This window comes from Cryptomeria japonica, chromosome 1 (genome assembly GCF_030272615.1).
Source record: "Cryptomeria japonica chromosome 1, Sugi_1.0, whole genome shotgun sequence".
In the NCBI taxonomy this organism is placed as follows: Eukaryota; Viridiplantae; Streptophyta; class Pinopsida; order Cupressales; family Cupressaceae; genus Cryptomeria; species Cryptomeria japonica.
In genome coordinates, this window is record NC_081405.1 from 637930231 (window position 1) to 637944474 (window position 14244).

The 14244-nt window shown below is 36.9% G+C and overlaps 1 protein-coding gene across 5 annotated transcripts; it reads left to right on the forward strand.

Moving 5' to 3' along the window:
* Positions 1-1435: 1435 nt before the first annotated feature.
* On the forward strand, positions 1436-10891 carry LOC131042439 (uncharacterized). 5 transcript variants are annotated; one of them, XM_057975709.2, is made up of 4 exons: positions 1437-1853; positions 2047-3444; positions 3877-3924; positions 10473-10891. In XM_057975709.2, exons 2-3 carry the CDS (start codon positions 2277-2279, stop codon positions 3909-3911), a joined length of 1203 nt encoding a protein of 400 aa, XP_057831692.1. In that variant the 5' UTR covers positions 1437-1853; positions 2047-2276; the 3' UTR covers positions 3912-3924; positions 10473-10891. The 5 variants fall into 5 exon arrangements, with proteins under 5 accessions (XP_057831696.1, XP_057831692.1, XP_057831693.1 ...); XM_057975710.2 differs by having other exon boundaries at positions 1437-1637; XM_057975713.2 differs by having other exon boundaries at positions 1436-3444; positions 10577-10891.
* The last annotated feature ends 3353 nt before the right edge of the window (positions 10892-14244 follow it).

Consider the following 14244-nt stretch of genomic DNA (forward strand, 5'->3'; position numbering starts at 1 on the left):
ATAACCAAGGCAAGGTTCAAAACCAAACCCTAAGGCATTTTGCAGAAGCTTTTGAAGGAACATATCAATGTGCATTGATTTTGGTTTTCCCATTGGACATCAAAATTTCTTGAAAATCTTGAGGATGACAACATAATCTAAACCATGACTATACATAAAATAATGAAACGATATATGAAATTTGATTTCGATTGGATGATTATTACATTACTCTACATTGGTTTAAATAGTTTTATATTCTTGTATCAAACCAACTAACATAATTACTATCATAATGCCTAGCAAACTAAATGTAGATTTATTTATCTACTCACATAAAAGTAAAATTTATTTATTTATTTGTTATCGTAACTATAGATTAAACTATATAAAAAGATGTAACAATTCCAACATTCTCCACTTGTTTTGTGCTCACTTTGGCCATGCCATTAAGCTTTTCATGTTGATGCTCAATTCAATGGATTCTAGTGCATAAGATAACAAAACTCAATCATCTTTTCCATCCTTTGTTGATTAAACTCTTATGATTTAGACACAACTTAGTTTTTATTTGTTTCCTCATCTTGGTTAGAAAAATTATTTTATCTTTTATAGACATAAATGACATGCAATCTCACCCACTTTACTTAAATCTTCTCTCTGACTCTTCTTAAGGTGACTCCCATCTAAAAATTGATTGTTGTCTATCAAATTGCAAACAAAGAAGTTCAAACAAAGATGCCATATTTAAAGACAAGTCATAGGGCACCATATCAACACATTTCACAAGCTTTCAAAGCATCCAAGCGTCATTATACTCTAGCACTAGAAAGTTTTACATTAAGCATTTTGTATATCGCAAGTCTCAAATATTCATCCATTGTGCAAAATAAACATTAAAGATTTTGACTAAGGCACACAAAAATATAAAAAAAATGTAATTTCAATCATAACATCACAAACTAAAAAAACTCTTCTTTAACAAGACCACATACGAGAGAGATACCAGTCATAGATAAGGGTAACACTACGTGTTATAGTAGGTGGACAAAATGGGCCCTATAGTAATGCACAAAAAATGTCATGTCAATACTTATCCCTAAAAAGATTCTTCTAAATTTAAAAAAACAACCAATCATGTGATGCCACATCAACACACCATTAAACATGACTTAGTGCACACCTATTGATCTCACTATTTTTTGAACCATTTTGTACACATTCACCGAAAAAACATTCAAATATAACATCAAATCACACTAGAGGCAATTTAAAAATATACTAAGATTATAAAGAAAAGTAAGACAAGTCCCATACACAATTACTTACTCTTATTATCAATTTATTTCTATTATTGAAATTTAAGATGATTTATTAATTGTTCTTAGTCCCTTAATTAATATATATCTTTAATGAATTTGAACTTTATAGATGAATTAATTAAAAAATGTCTAATCATCCAGAGACAACTGCAATAATTATACTCATTGTATGAAATTCAACCCTTATTTAGGGCTTAGCAAGAATTCTTGTTAGGGTTTGCAGTCTTCTCTTCTTCTTCGGTGTATTTGTTTGTGTTTTACAATATGCCGGATTTTTTGGGGTTGTTGAGTGCTAGATTGCAGCACAAGGGCATAACACTCAGAAAATAAAAGAGTGTACAGTTTTGCTTGCCTCCTTTGTTTTGTTTAGTTTTGACAGAAGAATATATTTATGTGCAATGCTTTTTTTTGTGTGGAGATTTGTTTATTTTCTGTGGGGGTGTAGGTTTCTGTGTGCGGTCATATTTTTGGATTTGGGCCGAACAATATTCAATGCACTCATGATATATAAATTGTAGTCCACATGCGAAACCAGAGGCGGAGCAATGCTGTGTTAGTCATAATCCAATTGGAATCCTGGGGTGTACTTTGCTAATGGAAAGATATGAAATTAGTCTATAACAATGATTCTCTATCTAAAGTTCGCAGTTTTTTTGGGGGTTCTTGGGGTTTCATTTACTTCTGTTTTTCCCTCTCCTTCTATCATATGAAAAAACTGAGAGTTCTTCATAAATGTTTGATGCAGATGTTTGGCGGTAAACTTTTATACTGAAAAGCGCTGGATTGTACATTGATTTTAGCAGCAATTTTGTATGGCTAGGCTGAAAATAGGATCAAAGGATTTCTAATTGAACAGTGCCATACGCAGCAATTTGTGGTTTTAAGTGAAAATCGGTATAATCAAGCTGTTTAGGGGCGAGAATAGCTCCAGAGGGTTTATAACCAGGACTTCATAGTATCTCCATTTACAGTTGAATGATGGTTACTCTGCTAGATGTTGTAAGAAAGGCAGCCGCAGAAGAGGTAGAGGGTACCTCAAAATGTTCTCTCACTCTCAATGGGGATGCCATCCTCCAGAGCCTCTTCGACGAAAAAGCCACAGCCACAGTCACAGATGCAGATAAACCTTTGAGGAGACTTTCTACCTGGAAAACCTATGATAAAGACGAACGGCTAATTTGTGCAGAATCAGAGACGTTGAGGAATCTCCTTTTTACTACCCCGGCTAATTTAACCCCCAAAACGTTCTCTTCTCTCATAAACCCCTTTCTTAACATGGTGCAGGAGCAGATCGAAGGGAAAACTAATAAGTCAGAGAACACCCTTAATTTGCTAGAGAAGGTGGGGCCTTATCTGGGGCGGGAACTTGTTAAGGAAATGGTTAGATTTTGTGTGGAGCTGAGGTTGTGGAGGCACTTGACGCTCCTCCTTGGGCTTTCTTTACCGACCAGCTTGTGTCTACACATCCACCTGGTTGAGAAACTGAAGGAAGCAAAACGGAGTGACATGCTATGTCTCATGCTGGAAAGAATGACTGATATTCAACCATCCGATTTTCTGCTCATTCTAAGCTATTTTCTCTGTCCTTCAAAAGATGATAACACCATGAGCTCCTTTCGAAAGGAACGGAAGCAGCAAGCATTGAAGGCAATGGAAATGGAGGAACACAAAAGATCTGATTTTGCCTTTCAGCAGACTGCTCTGCTAGTAGCCACTGCTTTTGACAGGTTTTCAACCACTGATTTCTGTTTCCATTTTGTGGTATCAGCATCAGTTGATGAAAATGTATTGGGATGGGTTATTGAGCGGATTGACAACAGGGAGGTTTTAAAGCTGGTCAGGTACCTATTAAAATGGTTGGCAGTGTACTCATCTTGCCACTTGACAGGACCTTTGGATTTTCCTGCAGTTAATGTTTCTAGGTGGGTGCCTTCCTTGGTTTCAGTGATACAGTGGGCTAGTGTTATTTTGGATGAGAGCTTCTCGACTCTGTTGCTTGGCACTGAATTTCATGCTGAGTTCAAGTCAATGGAGGAGACAGTTAAGAATATGGTTGAAGTAGCTTCAGGAGCTTCTTCTTTAGCAAGTATTGTGGAGCTTCTGAGGTCAAATCCCATACTTCCCAACAACTACACTAATTCAAGTATGTCACCAGTTCATCTCCATATTTCCTTGTTTTTAGAGCTTTTTTTACTTTGAAATTTATCTCCTGTTACAAATCTCTAAGTCATGACTTCAGTTTTTGTTGGACTGTGGTTGGCTTTTGCCAATATTCATATAAATTAGATTTTCATTTACATCAAAAATTGAAACGAAAAAGAGTGCGAAGCAACTTGCTGTGACAAATTTGCTCCAAATTTTTTTAAAATAGACAATTTGGAAGTTTTTCTTTTGTACGTTTAGATTGATTGATTATTAAAATATAGACAATATGCTTTTACTTTTATGTAGTTGGTTTTTCCATCGTAAATTGAATTGGTTGATTTTGAAGTTGAAATACATCAGTATAAGTTATAAAAGTTTTCATTTTCGTTCTTGGAGGTTGTTGCTAATCAAGTTTAATTCCATGTGATAGGTGGGTATGTTGATATGATATCGATTTTGCATTAGTTGATGCCGAAAGGTAATACTTTCTATTTAGTTTTATTTTAACTTGATTTCTTTTGTTAATGATATTTCTATCACTTTTATTGCTATATTACTGCACCGCTTCTTCAGTACTAGCTACAACAGAGACAATGGTTATTGAACTTGCAATTGATGAGAAGCTAAACCTGTGCATGGGAAGAATGATCTGTGAAATTGAGAGGAATGTATCAGAAGGATCAATCTAGGCATTTTTTTGGCATTGTTGTTACACCAAAGGTTGCAGTGTGTCTTATGATCTACACTTGAAATTTATTCTAAATTGGCAAGTGGAAACTTTGCCCTACATTTCTATTTATACAAGTAATATTTAGTCATTTATATTCATTGAATCACCTTTTAGAGTCTATTTGCAAGTGTGAAAAAGTGTAAAAATAGGAGGCTAAACAGTTTTGTAACTAGTCCGATTTGAAGGCAAAAAAGTAGAAAGCAATCCTTATTTATATTATGACCACTACTTTAATTTTAATTCAACTTTTACCATTGGTTTTGTTATTTTAAACCATAGGTATGTTAACCAGATTTATATAATTGATTATGTCCTAGGTTGTATTCAGATTTGCAGTATTTTAGTAAACCAACATAGATTAAATTGTGCCCTAGATTGTAATCAGATTTGCAGTATTTAATAAGCCAACATAAGTCAGAAATAGAACAGAAGACAAACAAGCATACCCTGGGAAAACCTCCAAGGAGGAAAAACCCAGCATGAAAGACCCACAGGTCAGATTATATATTCTCCTCTAAATATAAGTACAATACTTAGCTTGAATCTGATCTTCACATAGCAGATCTGTCCTTGTATGCTTCAATGACTTGCATCAAGATCTGCTATGTCCCCTTGGACAATTTCGCACCAAGCTGAATAAGTTCGCACTCTTCCTTAAGTTCGCACAGCAGAGCTAAATCGCCTTTTGATGTAATTGAACTTGATTGTGATTGACTTGCAAATTGTCATTTACTTATATGCATCTTTTATTCTTTGTAAGTCGGCCTCCTTGGTTTTTGGCTCTAATGTTTAAGTGGCGTGTATTTAGCGTGGCATTGTGAATTAGGATAGGGTCACGTTATTTTAGGACCCGGTCCTAAAAGGGGTTTTGGATGTTGCCTCAAGGCAATCCGAACCCCTATACCCCTAGTTACAATCAACACTCCCTCTTAACTAGGGAGGAGGAGAATACATAATCTGAACCTTTTAAGTTCCATCTAGCACACAAGCATAGAATGGATCTAGCACACAAGCATAGAATTACATCTTCCACCTAGCACACAAGCATAGGATGGTTCTAGCACACAAGCATAGAAAGTGTAATACACCAGTGGGTCTTTACATTATTACAATTATCCATCTAGCACACAAGCATAGATTGGATGTAATTCATTCTTGCACACAAGCAAAGAATGACTCAAAGTGCTACAAATAGTCACTGAGATTGAAGCTCCCTCTCAATCAGGGTTCCGTTTTCCATGACACCAAGTCTATCTTTGAAGTACTCGAACTTCACTCTGGATAAAGGTTTGGTAAGGATGTCAGCAATCTGTTCATCTGTGCTAATGTACTTTAGATGAATGGCGCCTCTCTGCACCATATGTCGAATGTAATGATAGTGTGTTTCCACATGTTTGGACCGATCATGAAATACAGGATTTACTGACATCTTTATACAGCTTTGATTATCACAATGAATGGTGGTGGGATCATTGGCTTGACCAAATAATCCAACAAGGAGCTTACGAAGCCACACTGCTTCTCTGGATGCAACAGATGTGGCAATGTACTCAGCTTCTGCAGTGCTTAATGCTACCGAAGATTGCTTTCTACATGCCCAAGAGATTACTGCGGAGCCCAAGTTGAAGCAGATGCCTGAAGTGCTTTTCCTGTCCTTGACACTTCCTGCCCAATCTGAATCTGAGTAGCCTTTCAGGAGAATTGGGGTATTAAGTTAATACTTCAGCCCATAACCAATCGTGCCACGTAGGTATCTTAGAATGTGCTTGGCAGCAACCAGGTGAACATGTTTAGGTGAGCTCATGAACTGACTGAGAGCATTAACCGCATAACAGATATCTGGCCTAGTATTGACTAGGTACATCAGGGAGCCAATCAACTGCCTGTACTCAAAGGGATCTGCAAAATCAGAGTCAGTTGTAGAAACACTTAACTTCTTTAAGTTAGATTCCATAGGAGTACACGTAGGTTTACAATCTATCATTCTAAATCTTTTCAAAATATCAATAGTGTATTTTCCCTGACTTAGAAAGATTTCATTAGCTCTTTGCCATACCTCTAACCCTAGGAAGTAATGCATTAGACCTAAATCCTTCATTTCAAATTCTGAGGCTAATTCCTTTTTACATCTCATGATTAATTTATTTTCACTCGTGAGAAATAAATCATCTACATACAAAACTAAAATAAGCATCTCATCATTATAAACTTTCAAGTAAATGTTAGCATCAGCATCATTCTTGGAAAACCCTAAACTTAGTAAGTACTTATCAATTCTTTCATACCAAGTGCGAGGAGCCTGTTTGAGCCCATACAAGGCTTTCTTCAACCTATAAACATGAGAATCTCTTTTATGGATTACATAACCTTCTGGTTGCTCGATATAGACTTCCTCCTCAATGACACCATTAAGGAAAGCTGTCTTAACATCCATTTGATGCAGTTCCCAACCTTTGGCTGCAACAATAGCTATTATAGGCCTAATAGAGGTATATCTAGCAACAGGGGCAAAGGTTTCTTCATAATCTATTCCTTCCTTTTGAGAAAAACCACGTGCTACAAACCTAGCTTTATATTTTTCAATACTACCATTAGCATTATGTTTAATTTTAAACAACCATTTAGTAGAAACGACAGACTTACCTTTGGGTCTGGGTACAATGTCCCAGACATCATTCTTGATGATAGACCCATACTCTTCATCCATGGCTAATTTCCAAGCATGATGGGACATAGCTTCTCCGATATTGTGGGGTTCAGACTCAATTATATTGCACATCACAGAAATGTAGTTGGCGTGATTTTGGACACTCTTGCTATTTCTGAAGGTTCCTCTGGGAGCAGCAAACCCTTCAGCATCTTGAATCGTATTTCTAACCCAAAGTGGTCTCTTCTTGCAGACCACAATATCCTGAGGTATATCGGTAGATTGCATGGGTTCTGATGAGTCATTCTGAACTTCCTGATTTGGAAGATCAGTAGACTCCTCCTGTAACTCAGGGTTAGCATCAACAATTGAATCTTGATTTTCCATTACCATATCATTATTGTTGGTTAATGAACCTTTAGATCTTTTGAAAGCAATATCTTCAAAAGTTACATCTCTACTTACCTCAACATACCTTTGACCTGAAATGTAGATCCTGAAGGCTTTGGAAGATTCGCTGTATCCTACTAGGATGCCTTTCTTTCCAGATGGATCCAGCTTGGTTCGTTTTTCTTTAGGCACATGAACATACACAGGGCTTCCGAATATTCTTAGGTGACTGATGTCTGGTTTGATTCCAGAAAAGGCTTCTTCAGGTGTCACATCCTTTAGGACTCGATGAGGACATCTATTCTGAATATAAACTGCGGTTTTGGATGCTTTTGCCCATAGAAAAGGTTGCAAGTCCTGATCATGTATCATGGCTCTTGCAGCTTAAACAATGGTCCTGTTCTTTTTTTCAGCAACTCCATTTTGCTGAGGGTTGTAGGGAACACAAAACTTCCTCTTAATTTCTGCTTTGACACAAAAGTCATAGAAGCTACCTGAGGTGTATTCACCTCCATTGTCAGACCTCAAACACTTAATTCGATTTCCCGTAGTATTTTCAACTAAGGCTTTGAATTCTTTAAATCTGTTTAGGACTTCTTCAGACTCTTTAGTTATAAGAAAATAGATCCATGTTTTCCTAGAGAAATCATCTATGAAGATAACATAATATAGGAAACCGCTAGGAGATGCTACAGACATAGGACCACATAAATCTGAATGGATAAGTTCTAACCTTTCTTTAGCCCTACAATCGCTTTTATGAAAGGGATTCTTTACATTTTTACCCATTGCACAACCTTTACAAGCATCATCATGAGATAAACTGAGGTTAGGCATACCTTTGACCATTTTACCGAGAGTGGGAAGAGCTTGAAAGTGAAGATGACCCAATCTTCTATGCCATAGCTCGCATGATTCAGGGGTCTCATGAATGAGAGCTTGAATTGGATTAGCTGCAAGCTTATATAAACTATCAGATCTATTTCCAATAATACGAGCAGATTTGAAATTAGATTTTTTAGGCCAAGCGAGTACTTTCCCTTCAGAAAATGCTATTTGCAAACCCTTATCTTCTAAAGCCGAAATGGAAATAAGATTTCTTTTAATACTAGGTACAAAGAGAATATCACAGAGTTGGAAGGAAATACCAGAATCTAGTTTTAAAGAGGTAGTGCCAGAACTTTTTACCGAGTATCGAGCATCATCACCGATTACTACATGAAGATTGGTGTCTTTTTCAACCAGATCTGAGAGATGCTCACGAAATCCTGAGATGTGTCTGGAGGCACCACTGTCAAGTATCCACGTATTGCTGTCCATAGGAACATTGCTGGAAAGAGCAGAGGTAAGAAGGTAGTCTTTACTTTGTTTGGCAACTTCATTTAAGTTGGCTTCCCTTTTCTTTGGGTCATTCTGACAATCTCTGGCATAGTGACCATATTTGTCACATCTGAAGCAACAAATGTGAGAGGAATCTCTTGACTTTTCCCTTGGATCATAGGAGGAGGATCTAAAATCTTTGCTTCTCTTCTCTTTCTTCCAATGACCACCTTTCCTAGATTTAGATAAGAGAACATGATTATCTTTGAGAGAGTTCTTGAGTTTTTGTCTTACCTCAATTCGAGATTCCTCTTCGATGCAATCAGATTGAAGACGTTCAAAGTTGGGACGATCGGCTCTTCCACCAATACTACGAATGAATGGTTCCCATTCATCAGGTAGACCATTTAATGCAATCATAACAAGGTCTTTATCTGAGATTTGGCAATCAAGAGTGCTTAGCTTGTCATTTAGTTCATTGATCTTCATGAAGTAGGCTATGATTGAGTCTTTTCCTTTCATTTTCATGTGTAGAAGTTGCTGTCTTAGGGCAAGAGCTCTGCTGAGATTGTTGACTTCATACATCCCTTCCAAGTGTTTGATCATTTCTCTGGCAGATACAAACTTTGATATGACAGTGACAAGATGATTCTTGACGGATTCAATTATGATCCTTCTAGCTTTGAGGGAATCTTTCTTGAATAGTTTCAGCTCTTTAGCATCTTTTGGAGGAGACAGCCTTTCTTCTTCTACAAATTTCAGTAGGTCATTTTCTTCAAGGACCAATAGAATACGAACTTTCTAAGCAGCAAAATCAATGGCTCCCTCAAGCCTATCTACAACCTTCAAACCTGACATCTTTAATCTGAACACAAAGAACAGCTATATGCAACAATTGATTTGCTAAAATCAGGAGTTAATGGCACCTATAGCTCTGATACCATGTTATTTTAAACCATAGGTATGTTAACCAGATTTATATAATTGATTATGCCCTAGGTTGTATTCAGATTTGCAGTATTTTAGTAAACCAACATTGATTAAATTGTGCCCTAGATTGTAATCAGATTTGCAGTATTTTAGGAAACCAACATAGATTAAATTGTGCCCTAGATTGTAATCAGATTTACAGTATTTAATAAGCCAACGTAAATCAGAAATAGAACAGAAGACAAACAAGCATACCCTGGGAAAACCTCCAAGGAGGAAAAACCCAGCATGAAAGACCCATAGGTCAGATTATATATTCTCCTCTAAATATAAGTACAATACTTAGCTTGAATCTGATCTTCACATAGCAGATCTGTCTTTGTATGCTTCAATGACCTGCATCAAGATCTACTATGTCCCCTTGGACAATTTCGCACCAAGCTGAATAAGTTCGCACAGCAGAGCTAAATCGCCTTTTGATGTAATTGAACTTGATTGTGATTGACTTGCAAATTGTCATTTGCTTATATGCATCTTTTATTCTTTGTAAGTCGGCCTCCTTGGTTTTTGGCGCTAATGTTTAAGTGGCGTGTATTTAGCGTGGCATTGTGAATTAGGATAGGGTCACGTTATTTTAGGACCCGGTCCTAAAAGGGGTTTTGGATGTTGCCTTAAGGCAATCCGAACCCCTATACCCCTAGTTACAATCAACAGGTTTGTTGCTATAGACAGGCTTCAACACATGTTTAATCATTTGTGTAGATACTTCTGTCAAATACACATCATATCAATTAATTGAATAGGTCTGATCTCTTAAACAATTAGAAAGCAATCTTTATTTATAATTATTATGACCATTACTTTGGTTCCAATTCTACTTTTACTATTGGTTTGTTGCTGTAGACATACTTCAATTCATGTTTGATCATTTTACAAATTCCTTTTTAATTCTGGATGCCTATCCTAATGTTGTATGGTTCATAATAGGCGCATTCCTTGTTTTGTGCAGACACTACTCTTGAGTTGCAATTGTGATTTTTGAGTTCTTTCATTATGACCTTGCAAGTTGTTAGTCCAATCTGTTAAAGAAGCCTGAAATCTCTAAAAATGTAGGATCATGGCAAGTTGAAGGTCATGGGGTAGATGAATGCCATCTCAGAATGAAAGAAAATATTTGCGAGAAGTGAAGTTATCTTGGAAGAAACTCTATGGCAATAGCGGGGTTTGTTTCAAGTGTATTTTCAGTAAATGCTTGTATAATTTAGAGAGATTTCTCCTTCTCATAAAAACGTGAGCACTACAAGCATGGTTATTCCAACTGATTGTGACAGTATTATTAACAGCTGTTGGGATACTGTTACATTCCAATATTTTTGGAGTTCTTCTGTAATTAATTTCTAATCAACGGATTGATTGTTGCATTTGATATGTTTTGTGTATATTTCTGTTTCCATTCATATGTTCCGCTGTTTGGTATGCATGTGATACATTTTGCAAACAATTTTCATGAGTTCATCTTTCATAAAAGATTTTTATCTCGTCTATGGAATTCACATATATATTTTCTCCATTATCATGTTTCCGTTTTCACCATATATGGTAATCTTAATCCTAAAGTGCCTTTATGGTGTACTGTTTTGCTAGTGTGGCATATGATTAACCTTTGGATATAGCTATTTAATCAGATTCAAAAGGGAAGTTACAAAGTCTCTTGAAAGTAATCCTTGTATCAAAAAGTCAGATACGCATTCTCTCAGATGTAAACATTGAAAGAGTTGTATATTCATTCTGGGTAACTTCAACTATCTGAAAAGTGAATGTTATATTCATTTTATTTGCAAAATTGCACAGATTATCCCTTATAAGATGCGTTTCCATTTGTGTCTGGAGGTCCTCATGGCCTTAATGCAATTTCTTATGAGAAAGACGCCCATTATTCTTTGGTGCCCATATCAAAATTAATGACATGAAACCCGTTTACATTTTTCAAAGCCTCTAGAACAACTTTAATTAAGTAGAAATCACAAATTGTGAGAGGAGAGAATTCAGAAAAAAAGTTTTACGTGCACTGATCTTCTGCACTAGTTGGAAAGGAGAAACATACAAATTTGCTTGATTTTGTTGCAGTGATATAAAGACAGTATGTGCTTTTAAATAAAATGTTGCTCCTCAAGTGGCTTACCCTAAGGGGAAACGTACTGATTGAGCCATTCCAATATTGTCTATGCAATTTATATGTTGCCTATTCCAACACACTTGGCAGCATCAAGTAGTTGCCTAAATATCAACAATTCTAACCTCCTCTTAGTTATTTGATAATTTGTAGAGATCATTCTATTTTTACTGTGGGTAGTATAGGTTTCTGATACCTATATGAATGCACTTTTCCACGAAGGTTGAACATCCCGGTGGTGCAACTCCTACCACTAAATAACTTCTGAAGCTTGGGAAATCCTGACTGAGGAGTGCCCATATAACCTTGAACTACATTAGGCAGAGGTAAAATAACATTTTTTTAAAGTGAAGATCTGGGTAGCATTATGTGGAAGATGCAAAGATGTCTGTTTTGCATTTATGGGTATCTTGAAGAGGTTGAATCAGGGATGAATTGGAAGGTAGGGTTGGGATAATGGATATCGAATGTATAGAACTCAGTGGATACACAGTACTGGAAGATGAGTATTGAGGAAGTGAGTTTCAATAATGTTTTGAAAGGAGGCTTAGCTTCTGTATTATTATACAAATCCTTAGAAAAGTGGGCATCTATGGTCTCACTGAACTATGTGTCGAAGGCCAGTTTCAACTTTCGTTTCATGCACAGGATACTCGCTCTCTCCCATTTACCAAGGTAATTGGGAATTATTGTTAAGTCTTATTGCTTGGGACTTCAATCGATGCTCTCAAATCATCCATTCCTATTGATACATTGACATTGATATTCCAATCAACCATTTCTATTGATACACAATACCTATTGACATTGATTTTTTGGGTACTTTCTGCGAGGATTTGTGGACCTTTGTACTCTGTCAGGCCAAGTGTAAGAACTAGATCTAAACGAAAAGAAATATAACTAGAGATCTTTAAATCTTTATTGTTTTTGCTTTAGAAACTGCAAGAAAAACATTTCAGAAAATGTAATTAAAGCATTTTTTGTTCCTTATGAAAGCATTCATTTGATACGAGGGCAGGAATACACAGTGGTTGCGGAACACTTTCAGAGAGTTTTGTCGGCCAGTGGTTTCTTTTGTGGGGCTTGTTGCGGCATTCTGTGGGTCCGGCTGGCTTTGGAAGGGCCCCTCCCCTCTCGGTGGGCTCCAGTCTCTTCTTTTTCTGGGTTTTTTCTGCTTTTGGCTGCTGACAGGTATTCTCCGTTGCTGTCTTTTGTCTGATTTTCCCTTTTCTTTCATTAAAACTGGAAACACAAGCAAACTCTTATTTCGAAAATGGACAAGAAGCTCATGCCTGTGTGGAAACCAATCTTTTTGGCAAGGTTAAGATTGCATCTTCAGTTAAAAACGGAAAATGGGTTTGGGTAAATGTTAAATAGTTTCGAGGCATTCTAAAACGTAGGGTAGCACATTTAAAATGGGAACAGTCCAGAAATTGTTTTTCACAAAAAGCGATTAAGATGGGCCTCAGTCACAAGTGCAGCTCATTCAAATCCCCAATGCAGGTAGGTGGCAAAAGTGGGTCTAAAGCTAGGCAAAATTTGGATGATTCTGGCATAGATAGTCCCACTTCCACTCCTCTCACTTGGTCATCTAGTTTATATGTGCAAGAATTGTTAAGGGCCAAGAGGAGATTGGAGATCTTGGAAGTCAAAGAGCAGATTTGGGAACATAAAGTACATGTAGTAACAACAACAAATCACTCTTTGACACAATAATAAATTTTTAAAGGAGCAAGTAGCAATTAGCAATGCTACAAGAGACTCTCTCAGTAGGCAAACAAGAATGACAAGAGATGAAAGATGCTTGGCAATTTATGGAAGTATTAGCAGAAGAAAACAGAGGCAAAGAGGTGATAAAATGTAAAGCCTCGCAATTTGAAGGGAAATCACATCATTAGGCGAACTATCAAACAATGAATGAAGAGACAAAGGGAAGTCTCCCAAAGGCACCCAAAACACAGACCCAAGAAAGGCAAGGTAGAGAACCCAACTTAATTATTAAAGGCTTGAAAGAGTATGGGGAAATGGAGCGCACTCTTGATCTTTCAAGTGATTTCCTTAGAGACATGGTGAGGTGGCAAGGTAAAATTTGTCAAGCATGTAGGGTGGGCAAGATTTGTGATGATAGAGTTAGGCCCATAAAAGTCATCTTATTTGATGTACGTGACAAGCATAATCTTTTAAACAAAAACAACTTTTGAGGGGTTCTCGTTTCTTCCTTGATGAAGATTTAACTGTTAGGCAACAAGAGGACAAAAGAGAAGAATTCGCAAAAGTTAGAGCAGCAAGAGATGAAGGGAAAAGGGCATGGTTATACAAGGGCAAAGCTGTTATTGCATGTTTTGCTCCTCATTCTAAAACAGGACAGCAAGTTGGCAACAAAGTTATAGCAACAAATTTCTTAGCAGAGAGTAGAGAGAGGTGCAAGGTCATCATGGGCAAATGTGGTCGAAGACCCAATTTTGGGTCTTACATGTCAATATGAATAGCAATCAACGCCTACCCAGGATTCCTTGAGTTTGGTTTGTTGGAACTATAGAGGTTATCCGTGGAGACGTGGACCTGGGTTAGGGCATATTGCGGAGGGGAGAGACACCATTTGTCTCAC